Source organism: Spermophilus citellus (assembly GCF_964194105.1).
Source record: "Spermophilus citellus genome assembly, chromosome: 11".
Lineage (NCBI taxonomy): Eukaryota > Metazoa > Chordata > Mammalia > Rodentia > Sciuridae > Spermophilus > Spermophilus citellus.
This window is the reverse complement of record NC_138192.1, coordinates 121,797,683-121,820,019: the sequence shown is the minus strand read 5'-3', so window position 1 is coordinate 121,820,019 and position 22,337 is coordinate 121,797,683. Positions and strand designations below refer to the sequence as shown.

The 22,337-nt window shown below is 33.8% G+C and overlaps 1 protein-coding gene across 2 annotated transcripts in view; it reads right to left on the bottom strand.

Moving 5' to 3' along the window:
- Positions 1-233: 233 nt before the first annotated feature.
- ACSL3 (acyl-CoA synthetase long chain family member 3) overlaps positions 234-22,337 on the bottom strand; it is a 69,981-nt gene continuing 47,877 nt past the window's right edge. For both annotated transcript variants that reach the window (XM_081261600.1, XM_081261601.1), the window contains 13 exons: positions 21,997-22,174; positions 20,878-20,987; positions 19,918-20,056; positions 18,321-18,471; positions 16,920-17,043; positions 16,616-16,687; positions 15,011-15,150; positions 13,558-13,730; positions 12,285-12,359; positions 11,065-11,256; positions 9,658-9,772; positions 7,867-8,024; positions 234-2,941 (listed from right to left, as the gene is read on the bottom strand). In XM_081261600.1, the coding sequence (XP_081117726.1) occupies positions 2,784-2,941; positions 7,867-8,024; positions 9,658-9,772; positions 11,065-11,256; positions 12,285-12,359; positions 13,558-13,730; positions 15,011-15,150; positions 16,616-16,687; positions 16,920-17,043; positions 18,321-18,471; positions 19,918-20,056; positions 20,878-20,987; positions 21,997-22,174 (1,785 nt within the window). In that variant the 3' untranslated portion in view covers positions 234-2,783. The remainder of the gene's footprint in view (positions 2,942-7,866; positions 8,025-9,657; positions 9,773-11,064; positions 11,257-12,284; positions 12,360-13,557; positions 13,731-15,010; positions 15,151-16,615; positions 16,688-16,919; positions 17,044-18,320; positions 18,472-19,917; positions 20,057-20,877; positions 20,988-21,996; positions 22,175-22,337) is intronic.

Below are 22,337 nucleotides of genomic sequence, written 5' to 3'. Positions count from 1 at the left end.
CTCAGAGTGAATAACAAGTATAGAAAGGATGCATTACATTTCAGTGTGGTCCAGTATGTACACTGTTTAAAAGTGGATCCCCCTTTAAAACATCACAGGTGTACATAAATTGACTTACAAAAGGAACCCACACATCAGATTTCTTCCAAAAAAGTTTTAAAGTTGTATCATAGGGACTAATTGTTTAAAAACCTGTAAAACCTTGAATATGTTAGTAGCATTCATTTTAAAACATGGCTGAAAATTCACAAGAATAGAGAACATCATGGATATCAACTCCACGACTTAAAAACAAGGTAGTATTTAAAAAGTAGATATCACTTCCAACAAAAAACCTTTCTAATTTGTTAAAAAAAAATGCCAACGGGGGCATGGGGTGGGGAGGTGGCCACCAGTCTAGTGTGCTATAAACTGCTAAACCTACTTGGACAGAAACGTCTACAGATTCTTCATATAGTTTATTTCCAGAAAACAATAGTTCTGAAGCAACATTCTTCTAGGATTCATACTGTATTTTTATATATGCATATAAATTTAGCAGTTTATTTGAAGTTCCTTAAAGTTCTCCTCCTCAAACATCAACTGGTCATACCAGTCTTTCTCATAATTGTTGAATGGATGTGGTTTTTGTTTTTTCTCTTTGGTCAACCTTTTCTCCGTGAAAGGGAGTATTGAAAGAATTGGATTTTTCAAGTCACTAAAGATGGTTTGGGTTAGAGAACAATTTGTTTGAAAGGGGATTCTACTTCATTTCCTGTTCTCCTGTGACATCTGACCCTGCTATCTGACATTTTTAAGACTGAATTATAAACGTTAATCATGAGAAAACAAATGGAACTTGATATGGATTAAAACAGCCTCATTAGATGTTTCTGAAAAGAAATAAATTTTATTCTGAATCTGTGATAAGCTACCTATTCAACTGGTATTATTTCATGTCAATGAATATCGTTCCTTTAAAGCATTAAAGCTTTCATTCTAAGTAAATACAACCTTTTAATCATTTGAACAATCATTATTCTAAAGACAAAGCATCAGGAACAAATGCTTCTATTTACCCTGGACTAATGTTTAGATCACAGCATCCTGATACAGAGAAGTTCCATGTATTTTTTTCATATTTTTACTTTTTTGGCATTTTCCTAAACATTATTAAAATTTAAACTATGACAAGAAAAAAGCATCCAAAACACAATACAATAACACAACAATACGAGAAAAGTTGAAAACAAAACACTGTATTGCAATGTCTCCAGATACATTGTTTTTTATGTAACCCAAAACCACCAGGTCTTAGCTGCTTTCAACATTCCCACTACTGGATGAACAGATTTATGTTCATATTTTTTTCTTTCTTTCCTTTATTGCCTTTTATTGCCTAAAGTAACAGAATCAAGAAAATAGCTAGTCTGACATGAAAAATGCAGTGCCTATGACTTTTTAAATCCTAATTTAAGCATATCTTAAATGATGCAATATTATTTATATCTAGAATTAATAAGACAAGCAATACATATGAAAGACTTACTGCATACCATATAAGCAATGTTTTAATCACGGCTTCTACACTGACATGAAAATCTACAAATCAAATATTAAATCTCCTCATTATAAAGCTAAATTCTCTTGTATCTAAAATTTCTCTTCGTGAGAATGCTACTAGAAGCCGCATTCTAAATTACTTCATTTTCTAGTATAGAAAGAAAAGGTGCTTTTTAATGTAAGCTACCACCCCTGAATATCTCTTTCTCTCCCTCTCTCCTCCCCCCCATCTCTCTCTCTCACACACACACACCCACACACCACTGCAAACTACTCTAAAACTTCTAATTTTAAAATTAAGTATTAAAAGTGGAAGAGTTTGGGGTAGAATAATTTCCACAACTGATGTGTTCATACAGACAAGTAAATGTACATATGATTAAATAAAGAATAACTTTTTATACTTTGTTCTTAAAATTCTACCCTATCTTTCAGAATTGCTCCGATTTAATTTTGGATATTTTCCTAATTTCAACAGCTAAACAGAAAACAGCAAACATCTTGAAAGTGACCTACTGGGACCAATCACCAACTGGTGCGGCACTGGCTGTTCTGTCCCCATCCCTTCTCCGCTATCTGTGTCATGCAACACCAACCGAACTACATTTATTCCTAATAAAAAATAAATATTTAAAGAAGACACTGTCAGGCATATATTCACAAGTTCTCAATTTCTTAAAACATAAGTATGGGTATATTTATTTCTCTCAAATGCATACAAGACAATAATTACACAGCAACAAATCTTTTGTTCAACAATGATTTGATTCATAGCATTTGAAATTTACATAATTTCACAATGATACCCTTGTATTTTTAAATACAATAAGTAAAAAAGCCCCCCAATAACCAATTCTTATTATTTCCTATTTATCCTTCTATACATCCAAACTTTAAAAAGTTACAAACTGAACATTATACAGAACATATAAATCATGTTTAAAAACTTGAGGTTTTTAAAATCACTTCTTCCCCAATCTGATTCAGAAAAATTCTCCTACTGACAAGTACAATTGTAGGTGGTAAACTGGAGGAGGGAGAAAGAAAGAAGAGACAGACACAAGTTTGCTGTCTTAACATTTTACTAATCTTGTCAGTTAAAAAATGGTGATGTCATGAGAAAGAACAGTTTAGGCTTAATATGAGGAATGGAGTTTGCCTCACAACTTGAGACAGGCATTTCAAGTATTTTCCTATTTGATCTGAGCTCACTGTAGCAAACTGACGCCAAAAGGGAATAATTACTTTCTTCCATACATTCGTTCAATGTCCGCCTGGTAATGTGTTTTAAGCTCTTTGCGTTTCAACTTGAAGGCATCTGTCACCAAACCCGTTTCAGGGGTCCATGGTTCAGGGCTCAAACGAATTTTTACTGGAATTTCAAATTTTTCCAGACTCGCTGAGATGACGAAGGGAAAAAAAAAAAGGCATTAAAGCTGTATAATTAAAGTTCTTAACAAATAGTATAACTTCCCCAGTGGGGTACCCACCAAAATGCCCAACCATCCAGCCCATGAATCTTTGTTGTGGAGAATGCAGGAGGTGGGACCCGAGCCCAAGGGAGTGGGTGCTTGAGTATCTGTCTTGGGGAACTCCATCCTGTCTCCAAACCCTTGTCTCCCTTCCCTCTGCGTTTCCCAGTTGGCATGAGATGAGCAAATTTCCTTCACCACACCCTTCTGCATGATGTTCTGCTTCATCACAAACCCAAAGGAAAAGGAGCTGGCTAACAATGGACTAAAACTATAAGCCAAAATAAATCTTTCCCTTTAAAGTTGTTTTTCTCACAGCGACAAAAAGCTAACTAGCAAATACACAAACACAATTTTAAAAAAGAGGTGATATGAACCCCATGGTGCATACCCTGGCAATTCAGGAGGCTGAGACAGGAGGATCCCAAGTTAGGGGGCAGCCTCAGCAACTTAGCGAGACACTCTCAAAATTTTAAAAAAGGGCTGAGGATTTAGTTCAGTGGTAAAGCTCTCCTAGGTTAAATCCCTAGCGCCAAAAAATAATAATAATAATAATAATAAAATAAAAAAATGAGTAGCATTTAAGTAACAACATCAAGGGAGAAGCAGGAATATAAAGTAGAGTTTTATGATATCGGAGATAAGTTAATATCAACATAGTTCAAGACATTTTAAGTAACTGCACTGGAAAAGAAAACAACAGAAGAAGACAGAAAAGGTAAATGTTATAAGACATACAGAACACAGATAACAAAATAGCAACAGTTAAGTCTGTTCAGATCAGTAATTACCCTTAATCTAAATAGATTAAATGTCCAATTGAAGACATGAAATCACCAAATGGATCGATCTCTCTCTCTCTCTCTCTCTCTCTCTCACACACACACATACACACACACACACACACTCAAAAGCTGTCAATAAGAAACTTACTTTAACTGCAAACACAAACCTGGGCTGTAAAATGAAAGGATATAGAAAGATACATGATGGAAATAGGACCTGAAAAGCAGAGGGAAGGCCATACTTACATCAGATAAAACAGACTAAGATAACACAGGAGATAACACTAAGATAACATAAGAGCCAAAGGGCATTATATAATGATAAAAAGGTCAGTTCTCAAAGGAAGATGTAAGAATGTATATTCTTCTCAATTATACATGAAACACTCTTTAAGACAACCACAGGTTAGGCCACAAAACAAGTCTTAACAGATTTAAGATGACTGAAATTATATAAAACATCTTGTCCAACCACAATGAAATGAAATTAGAAATCAACAGCAGTTGGAAAAATATATAACTATATGGAAATTTAAAAAAGAATCTCAAATCAACCACCAGACTTTACAACTCAAAGAACTACAAAAAAAAAAAAAAAAAAAAAAGAATAAGAACCTAAAAACTAAAATGCAATTCAAAATCACAATACCCTGTCCTCCCTATTAGAATAGCAAGTATTAGTGAGGATGCGAAGAAAGGGAAATCTTATACACATTGTCAGGAATGTAAATTAGTAGTCATGATCAGATGCTTCAAAAAAATTAAAATAAAGCTACCATATGATCAACAATCCCATTTCTAGATATAGTTCCAAAAAAATTCAAGGAGATATTTGAATACCCATTTTCATCACTCTATTATTCACAATAAGCCAAGACGTGGAAGTAACCCAAATACCCACTGAGAGATGAATGAATGGATAAGGAAAAATGTAGTATATACACACAATGGAACATGATAAGCCTTACAAAGGAGGGAAATCCTGCTCCATGCCATTACATGGATAAATCTTGAAGACATCCTGCCAAGCAAAATAAGCCAGAAGCCAAAGAACAAATAGTCAACGATTCCATTCATAAAAGTCAAGTAGCCAAAATTATAAAAACAGAAAATAGGAAGGTGGTTGCCAAGGGCAGGGGAAGGATAAAAGGAGAATCAATGCTTAGTGTGTACAACGTACCAGTTCTGCAAGAAAGTTCTAGAGATCTGTTGCACAATAATATAAATATATTTAGCATTACAGAATTCTACACTTAAAAACTGGTTAAGATGGCCCAAAAAACCAAAGGCCAACATTTTCTCTGATAAGCAGATGCTAATCCATAATGTGGAGTGGTTGGGTGGGGGAGAATGAAGGAACTTTGGATTGTAGGGAGGGCAGCAGGAGGTGTGGGGATAAGAAGGGCAGTGGAATGAGACAGACATTAACATCCTATATACATGTATAATTACACTACTGGGGTGATCTACACCATGTTCAGCCAGAGGAAGGAGAAGATGGGCTCCATTTGTGTACAATGTGTCAAAATGCAGTCTACTGTCATGTATAAGTAATTAGAACAAATAAAAAAAAAATTAAAAAAAGGGTTAAAATGGAAATTCAATATTATGATTTTCACTACAAATTTGAAAAAAATAAATGAGCTAAATTAAGGGCACAAGATGCCTTACAAGTAAAAAACATCTATTAACTCTAGTTGTAAAAGTAAACATGGAGACAGAACACAAGTTTTGACTCTTCAAAGATTAAAAGTATTTCAGGAGATGTTTCCAAGAGGAAATAAAAACACATGAGCAAAATCAGGAAGGCACATATCATTAAGACGGAATGGACAGAGTCTGATACTACTGAGATATGGGGAGACTATAAAGTAATTGCTGGATTATTATTATTATTTTTTTTAATTTCAAACCAGTCAGCATTCTCCTCTAGGAACCAACTTAAAATTATCTTCTTCAGCAGATACTGACACCACCTGAACCAGTGCTTTAAAAAAAAAAAAAAAATCACACATGGCAAGACTGCAGGGCAGGCTGGAGAAATGAGGACTCTCAACAGCTATTTCTTCCTCAGTTATGAATATTTTTACTCCCTTATCTATAACATGCTTGAATAAAGTCACAGCACATAAGTTACAGGCTACCAAAGGACATGACTAAAAATCATCCCAGTAATTTGCATTCTCCTCTGGGAAAGGATTAGTGTTTTTGGTTGTAAGCAGAATAATTGTATCCTATTAGAAAAAAGTCTAAACTTTGTTATTGCCTTTATTTGGAAACTGTGATTTAAGTAGATTCCTCTGAATGCTTTGTGATGTTCATTTTTATGTTTCAACAGCCTACACTAAAGTGCCTGGTTATTCAATTAAACACTAATCTAGGGGTTGGTGTGAGGATATTTCTTATAGTATAAACAATCTTACTGGGCCTGATTCAATCAGTTTGATGGGCCTTAGGAGCAGAAATGAGACTGATCATCAACTTGCATTTAGAATATGTAAAAGATCCATACCAAATCAGTACTAAAAAGACAAATAGTACCATTAAAAAAGGGAGACAAGATCTGAATAAACACCTTCCAAAGAAGATATACATCAATAATTACATTAAAAGATACTTGACATTAGCCATCAGAGAAATGCCAAACCATAAGAAGATAACACTTAGGATAGCTAGCATTAAAAGAACAAATGATAGCAAGTGTTGATGAGAATGTAGAAAAATTATAACCCTGATAAGCCCATTTGGGAATGTAAAATAGTAGCAACATAGTGGAAATACTGGAAAAAATATTTTAGAAAATAGTTTTGACTCTTCTGTTATTCAAAACAGTTTAAATATAAAGTTAACATATGTCAAATCAATTCCACTCATAGGAATCTATCCAAGAGAAACAGACACATGTTCATACAAAAGCTTGAACCTACATGTTCATAGCAGCATTTCTCACATCAGCCCACAGTGGAAACAAAAGAAATGTCCATCAATTGATGAATGTATTAAACAAAATGCGGCATATACCCACTTATAAATATTTGTTATATTTGTATTATATATGACATATAACATTTATGTAATGTTATATATTTATATCAATAAAAGGGAATTAAGTATCATTGATACATACTTTAATGGAGAATGACTGCTAACGGGTATGGGGGTCTCTGTGGGGTAATAACAATGTTATGAAATTGATTGTGGTAGTGGTTCTACAACTTGATGAATAAACTAAAAAATATCTTATTACACATATTAAATGGGTGCGCTGTACGGCAGACTAATTATATTTCAAAAACATTATTATATAAAAATAAGCAAAAAAGTATATTATGTTTAGTTGTTAATGTTTGGATATTTCACTTTATTGGGAGATAATATAGGTTTTTAATGAACATCCATTAATTAATTAAATCAATTTAGCATTGGTTCAAAGTTTTCCGCTACCTAAAAATTACTTTCAATCTTGATACACTCTTGAAATAAAGGGCCAGAATAACTACTCCTTTTGTCTCAATGCAAATTTACATTTCTCATGATCTTACATAACATATTCAAGTAAACTAAAAATGCATGTTTGTGTTGCACTTAATGCTTAACTCAAAAGATACTGCTGCTTTTACCAAATCAACAATTTAGTCTTGGACCAAAAAAAAAAAAAAAAGAGAGAGAGAGAGAGAGACAGTATAGGACATATCAATACAGTAAACTGCCAATACATTAACAATGTATACAATTCCAAAAGGAGTTTTAGACCTTTCACTGTGAGCTAGCATGCTTATGAAGCTCAGCAGAGCCTTGAAGAACAGCTAAGTGGAGAAAGGACCATCCGAGAGAACAAAGGCTACAATGATCACAATATTAAAGAGACATGTACATCAGTTTGGTAGGAGTGGATGATTTGTGTGTACTGTAGGAGAGCTGAAATGGAAACTGGTAAGTATATATTCTTCTATCTAGTAATAGTAGAAATAGTTTCTGAGCAGGAAATGATGTACCCAAACTCCTATAACATGACAGATTAAACCGATAAGAGCAGTTCTTAAGAGTTAGTTTAACAAAACACTCACCTGAAATAGCAGCTTCTGAAAGCACTTTCAGGACCTCATTTTCCATTTCACTACTGTTACACAGCTCTTCCCAAGTCCCTTTAAGTCCTTTCTTTCGAGCTAGTTCTGTTAGTTCCTTTTGATTTGGCACAACAAATCCAATGACATAAGAATGGTAGCTGAAATACATAAAGGACAATAACCAAGAAACAAGATGGTATCATGAGTTAAGTGAAGTTACTGATACCTTGATATTTTATAACTAAATCTTTTTTTTTTTTTTTAATTAAAATGCATGTGCCAGTACATCTGTAACCCTAAGCAACTCAGGAGGCTGGGGCAAGAGGACCACAAGTTGGAGGCCAGTCTCAGCTACTTAGTAAAATTGTCTCAAGGTAAAAAATAAAAAGGGGTAGGAGAGTAGCACGGTAGGAAAGCACCCCTGGGTTCAATCCCTAGTATCAAAACAAAACAAAAAAATGCATGTGCCATATTTGGTATGGCATACTTTTTTCATGAAAGAGCCAGTTTTACTGTCTGATTTATAATATATTCTAGGGGAAAGTTTACTATAAAAAAGCTCAATCTGACATTGCATGATAAATTTCAAATATACATAACTAATGTGAATAGTGCTGGATATACCTTTTTGAAAAGAAAATTGCAAATAAACAATTTATCTTTAAAAAAATCAGTATTTCATAGAAACAGTAAAACAAATATAAAATCTGACATATATTAGGAACTGTATCTAAAAAAATTTGGTGGCAAATCAAAATAACATCATTATATTCATTTTCTCTTAGTATGAACATCTGTATTCAGAGGAACTCTGAACTCTGAGTATGCTCAGAGGCAGAGATTTTTTTGAAGACTTTATAAAATAGTAACTGGAAGAATAGTAACAGTATCAAGAAGAGGAGAACAGTTGTGATAATTAAAGGTAAAATTTTGTGATATTTATAAGTAAAATCCAGATCTGTAGTTTCACTAAAGAAAATACTAAATGGCTAATTAAATGGCAGAAGCTTCTATAAATCAAAGTACAGCTTGCTCAATCAGTCAAGTCTTTGCAAATATCCTTTGCAAACACTGTGAAAACAGAAACACTTCCTGTCCCAAGCATTTCAAATAAGGGGTATTCAACCTGAAATTCATCCTTAACTTGGGCTATAACCCCAAAGTCCATTTCTAAATTGGTTTTTCTGATACCCGATTTTCTTTTTCCAATTATGTCAACAGTTATACCCACAAAATATCTGATCATTATATCACCGGAGAATAATATACTGTGCAATACTGTTATGAAAAATGCAATCAAGAGTTCTAATCTGAAATTCTAACACATTTCCCAAGAATGTAGATCTGAGATTTTAATTTTTAAATCCCCTTTCCAGCTCTCTGCTATCATCTGGACCATGATTGCACAGCTGTAGGTGGGTCATTCCTGGCTCCACTGACAAGCCAGGGCCTAAGCAAGCTCGAGCTGAAAGCAGGGCACTAAGTACTAGCCAGAAGACCACTTGCTGACATTTCTTTACTCCTCTTTCCTCAGGCTCGTTCTGTGAAACTTCCCTAGGCAAAGAGATAGATAATTAGCAATATCTAAGCACCCATAAGAAAGGTTTTATTTTATTTTATGCTCTACTACATAGGATCAGCTATAGCTGTAAGGAGGAAACTGTTCCCAGAAATCACAGAGGAGGGGAAAGAGTTTTTAGAATAATTTTACAAAGGAGCCCATACAGGTTGAAAATGCTTACGGCACACCCAGTGTTTTCAGTATAAATAGTACAAAGTCTACTTTCTTACCTGTTTGCATATGCACAAATGTTATCTATCAGTGGGAGATTCTTCAAAGCTGCCTCCACTTTCCCAAGAGAAACATATTCTCCTGCCTGCAGTTTTACAAGATCCTTTTTACGATCTGTGCAAAAGGGAGGGAAAAACAATGAGAATATTAATACATGACACTCCCTGAATAATATGCTATCAAATTATTTAAAACTTTGCTAAATTAAACATTACCAGCTATACTAAAATTAAAAACATAATAAAATTAGGCTCCAACTTTTATAGAATTAAATATTCTTTTAAAGAAAAATATTAACTTCTATTTAAGGAACCCTATCATGAGGACTTCAGGTGTATTCTGCTGAATGGTTATGTTCCTGGTATTCATCAATACCAGGAAAAAGAAATGAAATGCCATCAGTAAGCTCTCATTCTGTCTGAAGAAAGGCATAACACAGAAACATAGTATGCCAACACAATAGGTAGTGCTAAGTGTCAAGTCTCTCCAACCTGTAGATTCAGGGTTATTTCTATAAGTGGAGTCTGAGCTGAGCCTGAAGGGAAGAGTGAGAAGTAGTCAAGTGGAACAGCACTGGCAAAGGCCAGAACCTGGTCAGCTTGTATTACTGCAGGATAGGGGAGAAGACAGGAAAAGAAAGAGGTAAGAGGTGAACAATGGTCATTTGGCAGAGGCACCCTTGGAGCAGCCACTGAACGATTTTAAGCAAGAAAGTGATCTGGCAAGGTCTATGGTTAGTAACCATAGAGTATCAGTGAGAGGCATAAAGAATGGTGGAGACACAAGCAAAGCAACAGAGAGGAACAGAGTGGCAGAACAGCCTGACCTATGAACATAGCAAGAAGGACAGTGAAAGGAGGAGTGTACTTCTGAAGCACATCTCATAAGCTAACTCTGGGCTACGAAACAGGTATGGAGAGCTGGTTAAAGGGAGAGTCTCAACTCCTTCAGGGCTTCTAGTTAGCATGACCAGCATAGTCATGAACACAAAAAGCCGAGGAAGGTATTTTTCACACCATATGGGCCTAGCACTGGAGCTGTCAGGATTTCCTTCATTTAACTGGGCAAGGTAAGACTAGGTTCAGACAGGAACCCCTGCCCAATAATCTACAGATGTCAAGTAAGTCACAAAAATGAGCATTCCCTACAGAAGCAGGACAGAATGGTAAAGCCACCTAAGAGTAACTAAAAACACCAATGCTGCAGCTTTTGGGACCTCAAAGTAAAACCTCATAAATCCTCAGTTCCTATAAAAATGTTTTTATACTCCAGAGATGGCATAGCAGACCACACCAACATTACACAAAGATATACCCCTGCACTGACGGCAGCTTCTCTAAACACAGCCCTCTGGCGTAAGCCCATTTGAGAAACATTCACTTTCAAAAAAATATCTAATGGCTCACCAATAATCTTCAAACAACCATCAGGGTCAAACTCTCCAATATCTCCAGTACAGAGCCACCTCTGCCCATTTTCATCTTCAAAGAAATCAGCTTTTGTTTTTGCTTCATTTTTGTAGTAACCCATTGTCACATTTTGGCCACCAATAAGAATTTCGCCCCTGGGGTGTGGTTTATCAGTATTAAAGTATCCACCTAACAGAATAATTTAAGAGTTAATTCACCATTTTTATCCTATATGTATCACATGAACATTTAACACTATCAGTTCTCTAATAGGAATATCTTATTTTAATCCAGAGTTTCCTAAAGGAAACAAGACAAACAGAGATTGAATAAGGTGTATCAATATAAAAACTAGGGGCAATATTTCAGTTGCTTAACCCTAAGCATTTATGCTTTTAAGCTACTATTACAAGGGGGAAAAGAATGTAATTAATCTACTACATAAATTACAAATACTACACAGGTAAATTGTTTCTATAGTCTTAAATGTCATGCTAATAAAAAGCAATAAAAGTACTATCATGAATTAAATAATAGAACAAATCCATGTATAAAACTAAATTACTATAGATGTAGAAGATTTATTCTTACAGAAACTTCAGACTGACTCAAAGCTTAATTTTATTGAACATTATCATTAATTCTGCTAAAAATAATTGGAGCCTTATAACTGATTTATCTTTACTTTGAATATAAGAAAGGTACATCCCAATAAATCATAGGCAATTTTTACACTTTAATATGATCAAATAAATTTTTAAAAAGTGATTTGTATTTTCAAGAGCAAAAGCAACAAACAAACTTATGTGGATTACAAGAAAATTTCCTTCTGACAAATTCTAAGTTGAAGTCCTCAGGGAAAAGAAAAAAAAAACACGTAAAACTCCTCAAAGGATTAATTTTATGATTCTGCTTCTATAAAATAATGTTATGATCACTTCTAATTTATTAACATTATGCATTTAGTACATTTCAAGTTTTTGGCCATAATCTTACTTGTATTTATGTAATAATAAGCAAAATTAAAACATTTATAATTCTATAGAAACAAGAAAAATAAATGTATCTGACATTTCTGGATAAATGTAATTATTATAAATAACAAAAAAGAGTACCTGTAGGTAATTTTATATTCTAAAATAAGAAAATGAAGTATGCTTCTAATTTCACAATTTAATCTTATAAAATTTAATGCTCTAGTTAAAATGAGTTATTACCTTCTTCCCAGTTCTTTAATTTGATTTCACAGCAAACTAATGGTGCTCCCACTCTGCCAGTATTATAGTCCCACACTAAGATGCAAAGGGGAAAAAGTTATTTCAGAACAGTAGTTAATGAGTTGATTTTTCTACATTATAAAAAAATGAAAACTTAGACAGCCCTAAAGCATCCTGAACAGCAAAGCTGCAAACTGCCAGCTGTGAGGCCAACACAGGGGTACTATTTGACCCATAGAGTGTTTTGCAAACCCCAAATTACTAGACACTATTATGAATTACTACAACAAATTTTCTCCATGAAAATCATCAAATATCAGAAATCAAAGACTGTTATTTACAACATATACTGATACTGATTAATAACACATTCAGCTTAAATCTTAAAAACAGAAATTAAGGATCCACAGAAGAAACCATATGAATGTATTTAGGACTGTTTATTTCGTACAAATGATATTTGTAAGTTACAAAAATATGTAAAATATAGAGAACACAACAAAGACACAGAAATATAAAAAATCAATGCAAAGCAGACCAGACATAAGAAAGGTGTAATAGAAGCTCTCATGATAAAGAGGGGGAAAAACTGCTAGTTAAGAGGTTTAGCCTCTATCACTATCTAGAAAATGCACAGTAGCTTCTTCTAGGAGTAGGATTCTCTGAAATGGGATTCGCCAGGAACCACTGAAGAGGTAGTAGAAGAGCCCCTCCTCAACCATGACACCATGATAAACTCTGGCATTATAATATCTAGACCTGAATCTAATTTCTCTACACACTTAGGAAGACTCCCATAAACATTTCTGGAATCTGAGTCGTAATACACTTACCCAAACAACTAGGAAAAAGGAAGAAATTTAATAGAAAATTAAATTTCTTCTAAAAGAAATTAAAATTAAATTTAAATTCAAATTAAATTTCTTCTAGAAAGAAGAAATTTAATAACTGCTGTAAGAAAACTAATGTATACAATACAAGCAACATTTGTTACTAAAGCTTCTTTTCCAGAATGTTGATCACTTTTTAATATTACATATCCCATAGTTTAATATTAAAAATTCTTCTAAATGAATTATTGACTACTGATCCACATAATACATCCTAATAAACCAATAATAATAATCACAGTATCTGGAATTTACCATTATTCTGCTACACAAAAACCATAACTTACTTTCTTCTTTCATATATTATAAAAAATTTAAAAAGGCCTAAAGCTGTGCCCCAGCCTCCAATGGCACTCAGAGGACATTTCATGGACGACACTAACCTTCTGTAATTGTTCCAGCCCCAGTTGATTCAGTGAGTCCATATCCCTGACCAACAGGACAGCAAAAACAGATATTCATGAATCGCTGTGTAGTTGCAGAAAGCGGAGCACCGCCACACAATAAAAGGCGAATATTTCCACCTAGCAAGCCTCGAACTTTGCGGAAAACAAATCTAAAAAAAATTAATCAGAGAATCACAGGATTTTAAAGCTGAATGGAATTTTTTCAAATATTTAGATTAACCTCTCAATTTTGTTATATGAGATTTTAAAATTAAGTTACCTATTCAAATTCAGAAGATATCATGACTCACTATTAAATCTTATTTTTAGTATATCATCAACCAGGTAAAAAAGTATGGCTTCCTTTTAAGAAATTTTCAAGTAACATTTGAATTCAAAATTGCCAGATTTAATTTTATAAAGTAATGGAAATCCCTTATGGCCAGAGCAACTTATATTATATCATTTTATACGTATGTGTGAAAATATCTATCATTGTTTACTATATATTAATACTAAACAATCTCACATCTTTATAAAATTTATTAAAGGCAAACTAATTTTTTGCTTTAACTTAATTAGAATTTTATAATTCTATGATACAGCAATCTAACTTTTTTTAAAAAGTTTAGGATAATTGAAGTTTTAAAGTGGTTACTGCTTATTTAAAATCTGGCAAAGTATTTGGTATGAATAAAAAATGCAAACATTTTTTGATATGTTTCTGAAAATGCACGTTAGAGATGGTTTACTACACCTTACTCAAAAAATGGAGAAGAGGGAGACAGGGATGTAGCTCAGAGTAGAGTGCTTGCCTTGCATGAGCAGCACCCTAGGTTCCATCCCCAGAAATGCATGGGGTGGGGATAGCAGACACTTTTTTGAAAAAGATTAAGACCAAGTGACAATTCATTTGAAAAAGAAAAGATAGATGAACAGACTTCCCATAGCAATTATTTTATCTCACTAAAAATAGGTAATTAAAGTAAGGCAGGGAAAAAACATAAAATTTTAAATAATGTGAAGCATCTTAAAACTGTATTTATATTCCCATAAAAAATAATTTGAATGTAATAGTTTCATATTCTAATTTCTAAACTATTTGATAAGAAAACATAAATCTACTGAATATAGGTGGGGGTAAAACTTGTCATTTAAAACTTTAAACATGAAATATTAATTATATTTAGTTATCACTTTATATTCATATTGAATTAAATTTTAAAACAAAAATGTCATAAAATTTAAGCACAATATTAAATATAACAAAATTATAAGTGAAAAATTTCAAATTCTTATGCAGGTAAATTTTTAAATAGTCCTTTGACTTTTAAAAATAAATTTATTTCTCACAATTATCATATTAACAACCCTTAACTTACCAAAGGGAATAGGAAGGGAAGATAGAAAGAGGGTGAGAGGGATAGAGAGTAGATGGGCCTTTACTTACCTGTCACATAGTGGAGTACTATGCCCTTTGGAAATCTGTTCCATTTTGTAATTATAGGCTAGAATAAACAGATTCCGTTGAAAACTACTCATTTCATTTACTTTATTCATGACATTTTTGTAGATCCGATCCATGATTTCCTACATGTATGAGATAATAATGATATCATATCAGCTGCCTCATGTATTTACATAACCAACCACCAATTGCTATTTCTATCAATATTAAAAGACATTTTCAAAGATGTATTCTATCAAGACAAGAATTTTAAATAGAGTCACAGCTTAAAAGTGAGATTTCTGCAGATAGTTTTTAAATAGCAGAAATAGATACACAAATGAATAATAAGAAAAACAAATGCCTTAAGGCAGGAATATACCATTAGTGATTGTTTATATTGCTTTGCTTGTTTATCTTACTTATTCTTAACTAAAAACTAAATTTATAAAATAAATAAACAACTATTTGAAATATTTTTTAAAATCTCCTAAAATTATCACATAAATATATAGACATACCACCTATTTCATTCACAAAAGGATCATAGATAGCATTTTTTGTTTTGTTCTTTGGTTTTTGGTTTTCTTTTTAATGCTGCACCCATGAAATTTCCCTTGTCTGAACTGCAATTTGCTTTAATAAAAAAATAATTTTTCCTTTACAATTTTAAGTTACATTAACTTCTAAGTGAACTAAGAATTTAAAGTAGACTACTACTTAGGAAATTGTAATTATACTCACACAAATTCCAAAACTACTAACCATTTTCATTTGATTTTGGAAGAACTACGTAATAATATTGTTCTGAGCATTCAAGTACCCAACACTTCAAAGCAAAATCAGAAAACTACATGAAGCCCACATGAGGAACAGACAGAAAATCGTTACTGTCCCTTATCTATTATCTTATTCCCAGATCTATTCCACTCTCATATTATAATTGGATTCATGGCACTTCTCAGGTAATTCAAAGTTGGAATAGCTTCTCTGTCACTCTTTTTGGTAACTTGGTCAGACTTTCTGAGGACTCAGGAGGGAATATGTGTAGGTAAAAGTGGCCTACCCCAGTGGTAGAGCACTTGCCTGACGTGTGAGGCACTGGATTTGATCCTCAGTACCACATAAAAATAAATAACAATAAAGTACCGTGTCTATCTCCAATAAAAAATATTTAAAAAGAAAAAAAAATGGCCTTGTTCCTTCCTCCTATCTCCTACTGCACTTTACTTAAGGTTTCTACTAATCAGCAAATAGGTATCAGAAAAATGATTTTAACTGAGGGGCTGGGAATAGAGCGCTGTCTAGCACGTTCAAAGCCCTGGGTTCAATCCTCAGCACCACATAAAAATAAATTAAAAATAAAGGTTTTGTTTTTGTTTTTTTAAAGAAGCTATTTAAGTAAATTAACTGACTATATCAGGTGGAAGCTGAAACTAAATTGAGTATTTAGTAAATAAAAAGATAAAGCAAGAGTAAGTAAATCTATCATAACACTTAAGGCAATATTGATATTCGATATGGAATAAATCCTCCATAAGCTGCCTTGTCAAGTGGGGCTGCTGATAGTTCTTCAGAACTCAATATTAAACGATCATCGATTCTTACCGGGACAGCTGCCATCAGGGTTGGTTTCAACATGGATGTATCCCCTTTGCTTCCTTTTTTTATTTTTGAAGACTATGAAACAGAAAGAAAAAGTGATCCTTATTTTAAAAACTCAATGGAATTCTTAGATTAAAAAAGCCTATTGTAAATTTATCCTTTTAATGTACTTATATTCTAAAGAGCAATTAAAAAGAGCTTATTTTTAAATGATTGTCATTCTTCTAATATAGTGTCATACTGACAGGAAAAAATTGCTAAAAACTAATTTTTCTAGATAAGTATTTCAAGTTACAGACAGATTTACCTGATCTGCTAAAGTCTGTGGTGAAGAGTAGCCAATGCGGCAGCCGTGAGAAAGACAAACAAGCTCAGCACTTAATTCTAAAACATGGGCCAGGGGCAAATATCCAATGTATACATCTTCCTCTCTAAAAGAAAAGAGAGAGATAAAAAGCAAAGGTCAGGTGCATTCTCCCTGCCACAGAAGGCACATGGAAGGGCCATAAAGTATCAGTTTGGGCTCCCTGTTGTTAGAGGAAAAAAAAGAAACACTGAGACAGACAAACAGACATAGAATATTAAGAAAAAAGCACTACAGCCCAACCTAAAACTGAGGTGTTGGGTACCCTGGGCAGTGGCTGTTTCCAGTCCTACTTGAAGGCACACACTGAGTGCTACAGACACAAAGTACTAAGGCATAGAAAGAGGGTACAGAAGAACAGAAGAAATCCAAGGAGGAGATGGTCTTTAGTGGTTTGCCAACCCAAAGAACTCAAATAGATTTCACAAGTGTCTTCCAGGAATTTTACAGAAAACATGCCTATTCTGGGAGCTAGATATAACTAAGAATAATAATATCTTAACATGTAAGAAAATATGTACATACCTATGTCTATATTTTTCAAGAACTGCCCCCACAACTAAAATCTGAAGGGCAACTGAGGCAAATATTATAAAGAAAACTGTTGCTCTTAATTTTTTTCCTGAAGTATGTGTGTGTGTGTGTGTGTGTGTATGTGTGTGTGTATATATATATATATATATATATATATATATATAAATTTCTCTCCATCCCCAAGTTCAATCCCACAGTAACTCCATGTGTATGTGTGTGATTTCTATACATAATGGCATCAAAAATATCCATCCACTGCACCAGATCACTCATTACAATACTGATATCATCTAGGATGTTTCCTTTACAGTCCCTCAAACTTCCGTCCAGTTTCCTCCATCAGTCTCTTCCCACTTCATTATACCCTACCGTATGCCACTGGAATCAGTCTTAAAAACATAAATCAGAGACTGTAAATATAGAAACTTAATAAATATTTCTGGGTTAGATTATTTGTTCACCTAAATTGTATTTAGATATAAAAATTACTACGCTTGTAAGGCTCACCTAAATTGTATTTAGATATAAAAATGACTATGTATGTAGGGAAACAATACCAACTGATTAAAATAATTTAAACTAGAGGATTCACAATTATAAAATCAGATAAAATATGTACTTTAAAAAACCTACAAATTACATTTCAAGCCTCATACAAGTAACTGTTTTGTAACTGGTTTTAATAAACTTAAGGAAATGCCTACTATGAATAGACTGAAGAAGCACTTTAACGACATACTAAAATGACACAAACATTATAACAACAGGTACGAATACTGAACTACTCAGTGCTATTTCACTATGACATACCCCAGTTTGGGAATCCTTTTCGCCATCCCAGTTATACCAGCAATGATGTTACTGTGTGAAATCATGACTCCCTTTGGAAGTCCTGTGGATCCACTGGTATACATGATTACTGCAATATCTGAGGGCAATGGTTTGCAATAAGGTCTGTTTTCTGTATTGAAGGAAAAGAAAAAATGCATACTTTTAAGAAATTCATCCACATCAAGTTTTTTCATAATCATTTATTTGTTAACACAATTACTCATACAGAGGACATAAATTCTATTGGGACAGACAGGTTAGGTCCATAAAGAAAATAAAGACAAGGTGAGAAAATGACAGTAGATGCTGTTTAGATGGAAAGGTCAGAAAAACCCTCTCTGTAGAGTTGTTTTAGCGAATACCTGAATAAAGTGAGGAAGAGAGCCATGAAAACCCTGGAATTGGGAAGACAGAAATCCAAGTAGAGGTAAATAAGCAAGTACAAAGGTTCTCAGGTAGGAATATGTATGGAATGGAATGAGCAAGAGGAAGAATGGCAGAAATTATGGTGAAGGAGCATCCAGGACTCCACAGGCCTCAGAGGGCCAGGCTAAGGACTTTGGATTTCACTCTCAAACAGAAATCAACATGTTTTAAACATAGCTATCATCAACTGTGACAAAGATAACCATACTGCCGTGTGGCTTCCTAACTTTAGAAAAGGCAGAAAGGAATTAAGGAGACAAAAGGCTATTCTAGTAATTCAACTAAGAAACAGAATAGGGTATCTGGATATTTGCTAAAAAATGTTCTCTGTTTCACAGAGGTGAAATTCACTTGGTTACACTCAAGAACTTCCTAACATACAGACTTCAAGGAAAAAAAAAACTCTTTTCAACAGGTTCCCAAGAGAATGACCTCCTGTCTCACCAGTCACTACTTCTGCATCTGCCATTCACTCCTTCGGCTCACAGCATAATTATCTGCCACCATATAAAGACACTTCCCTTTCTAAGATGACATTTGCTAACTCTAATGGTCCTTGTCTTTGAACTTCAGAGGAAATAGTCCAAATACCCCAGGAGACTTTGCAACATCTCAAAACAATTGCAAATTCTCTAATTTTTTTAATGCTTATTTGACAGTCCTAACTTCTAGATTTACCATTCCTAATTGTGCTTATCATTGGAGGGAAAAATCTGATCCCTCTAGAAGGTTAGAGTTGGAGCAGGAAGTAAAAGGAGGAGTTCTAGGATTAGCCATCTGTTAATAACTTAACAGTGATGCACATGGGCAAACACAATGGCATCACTTTATAAAATCAACTTTAAACTCTCCAAAACTATCAGAAAAAGGAAACAAGAAAAATGAATGATGTAAGGGAAAAAGTTTTAAAATTCATTTCAATTAAGTACTACTTTCAGAATACCAATAAATTAATGTTGATGTTGGTGCTTTCCTTAAACTTTTCTTTTCAAAGGCAAGATGAAAAGTATTTCTAGAAGAGCCCACCTTCCCCAACTATGCCTAGACAAATGTGATTTTTGATCTAACCTGAGAATCAAATCTTTGGAGTAATTCTGGAGAACATGGTGATTGGAGACTGCACATAAGGAATGAGGGAAATGTGACATACCCATGCTGCCCTTTGCTCCAAGAGCCTGCACTGCAGCCATGGTGTGCACGATGACACCTTTGGGGAACTCGGACCAGGTCGGTGGCTTCCCATCAACAGTGATGATGTGCCGCAGGCGTGGGATCAAAGAAACTATATCCTGGAAAAATACATTTACCACATTCCTTATTCAAACAGTTCAGGATCCAATAAAAGAAGTTTACTATATTCAGTGACTTATTAATTTCTTGCCTCAAAAAAAGCAAGAGGGAGACGTGCACTAGCTAAAGATCTTTTTTTAGATCAATAAATACTGGTCTAACTCACTACTGCATTGTACTAGATTTATAGTGTGTACCCTGTTCTTGGGTCAAATCCTAATCAACAAAGTTACTGCCTAACAAAATGGGCAGGTAAATACAGGATAAAGTTTCCAGAGGCAAAGCCAGAAAGGAGAAGGGTGCAGGAAGGAGCTGTAAGGAGAGGGTGTAGGAGGAGGAGGGGGATTTCACTTGTAAATTTATTTAAAAAGAATATCCCAGATGATGTTCTTTTTAGAGGAAGCTGTCTAGAAACTAAAGAAACCCTTTTCCTATTTTATTAATAATCTTCCTTTTGGGCAAATTTGTCATAGAAATCATTATTACTCAGTGATTTAAACTCAGTGAATTACTGATTTTAAATATAGCCCTTCAAAATAACAAATTTATTTAAAATACACTAGAAAATAGAGGAGTATTATATAAGAAAAAGTTGTAGCCTCTTCAATTTAGATATAGACCTATTAGCAATTTGTAACTCGGGTCTATCTGAATATACATGAAATCTAAGTCTTCTATTTCAAAGGAAAGGAATAAAATCTGATATTTTTAAAAGCTTGCAAAAATATTAAAAATGTTAAAAGATCAAAAAAGAACTAAGTTATCAATAATAAGGTTCATCATAGTAAAAATTCTGAAGTAAATTAACTACAGTCCTCACCTTCAACTTTGTTTGTAAGAGCTCTTTACTAGTGATAATATTGGTCACCTCTGTTTCATTTAATCCATGAACAATGGCTGGACCTCCTAGGGTAGCATATAATGTAACAACTACAAGGAAAAGAAACACAAGTCAGATATTCAAAACACCTCATGAACTACCAAATGCAAACAGCATCCCTGGAAATGGATGTGAGTCTCAAAGGAGCTTTCTGAACACTAGATTATTAAATAAATAAGTCCATGAGAATGGTGTTATGTTTCCTAAAATTATTTTGAAGTATTAATGAAATTTGAATTTTTATTTTGTTTCACCCACAGATATTACAATAACATGGATTTTTTTTACTTTCTGCCTAACTGAAAAACGTAAGACATAAAATGACTTTGAAAATAATTCTTTTAAAGCTTCTTAAAATAAATAATGCAAATCCAAACCTGTGAAAACAAAAAGACAATGCTTATTTAAAGAAAAATTGGAAGATTTTACAGCAAGAAATCTGGTGAAAAGTTTCGTTTCTGTTTCATCTAAAAGATGAAAGATTTCTGAACTAAGCTTCCAGGACCATCTCACAGATTGACCATCATAGTTGCTGTCCAAATAACTACAACATTAAAATTACCAATCATGCAATTAAGCACCCTGAAGTCTACCAGTTTCAGCGTGGATATGTTTTAGAGGTCAACTGTTGCTACTGACCGAAGTGGCATTAATGAAATGCCAGTAACTTCAACGGGGGCTCCTGAGAGAGGGCAGCAGAGCAATAAGCCCTAGGTATAGACGTAGTTCCCTAGACCCAGAAAGTCTCCTATTAATAGGTCCAAGTAGGGCTGGGAATGTGCCTCAGATGTAAGAGCATTTGGTTGGCACATGTAAGACATGGATGCAATTCCCAGCACCATACACCCACCCCTGCAAAGATTCAAGTCCCTTTACTACATTTGACAGGTACAATTTACTCCACAACTGATTCCTTTTCCAAGAGACCAAAAAATCCAAATCCTAACAAAGAGTTCTCCACTGATTGGATACAAGAATGTTAACCTCTTAATTTTAAAAATATCATCTCTCCCAAATTATAAAAGTTCACTCTTTCAGAAAATAAGAAAGCTTACTTACGCTGAAAATTATACATAAAACACGCCTGTGCAGCAATCATCCACTCAGCCCTGGTCTCACAGAAGATGGCGATATTGGTCTTTGCTTTCTGACCCAACATCTGTAAGCCACTTCCAAAATTAAAGGCTCGGACAAAGACATCTTCATAGGACAGCCAATTATAATTTCCCAGAATAACCTAATAAACATCAAAAAAAGATACAAATAGCTTTTAATATAACCAAAATATTATTTACAGACAGAAGTCAGAATGTTTCAATTTTAATAACAAACTAGCATATTATATCTGCATAAAACATTTTGCCCAATAAAAAGCTAGAAATTGAGTTTCAAGTGAAAAA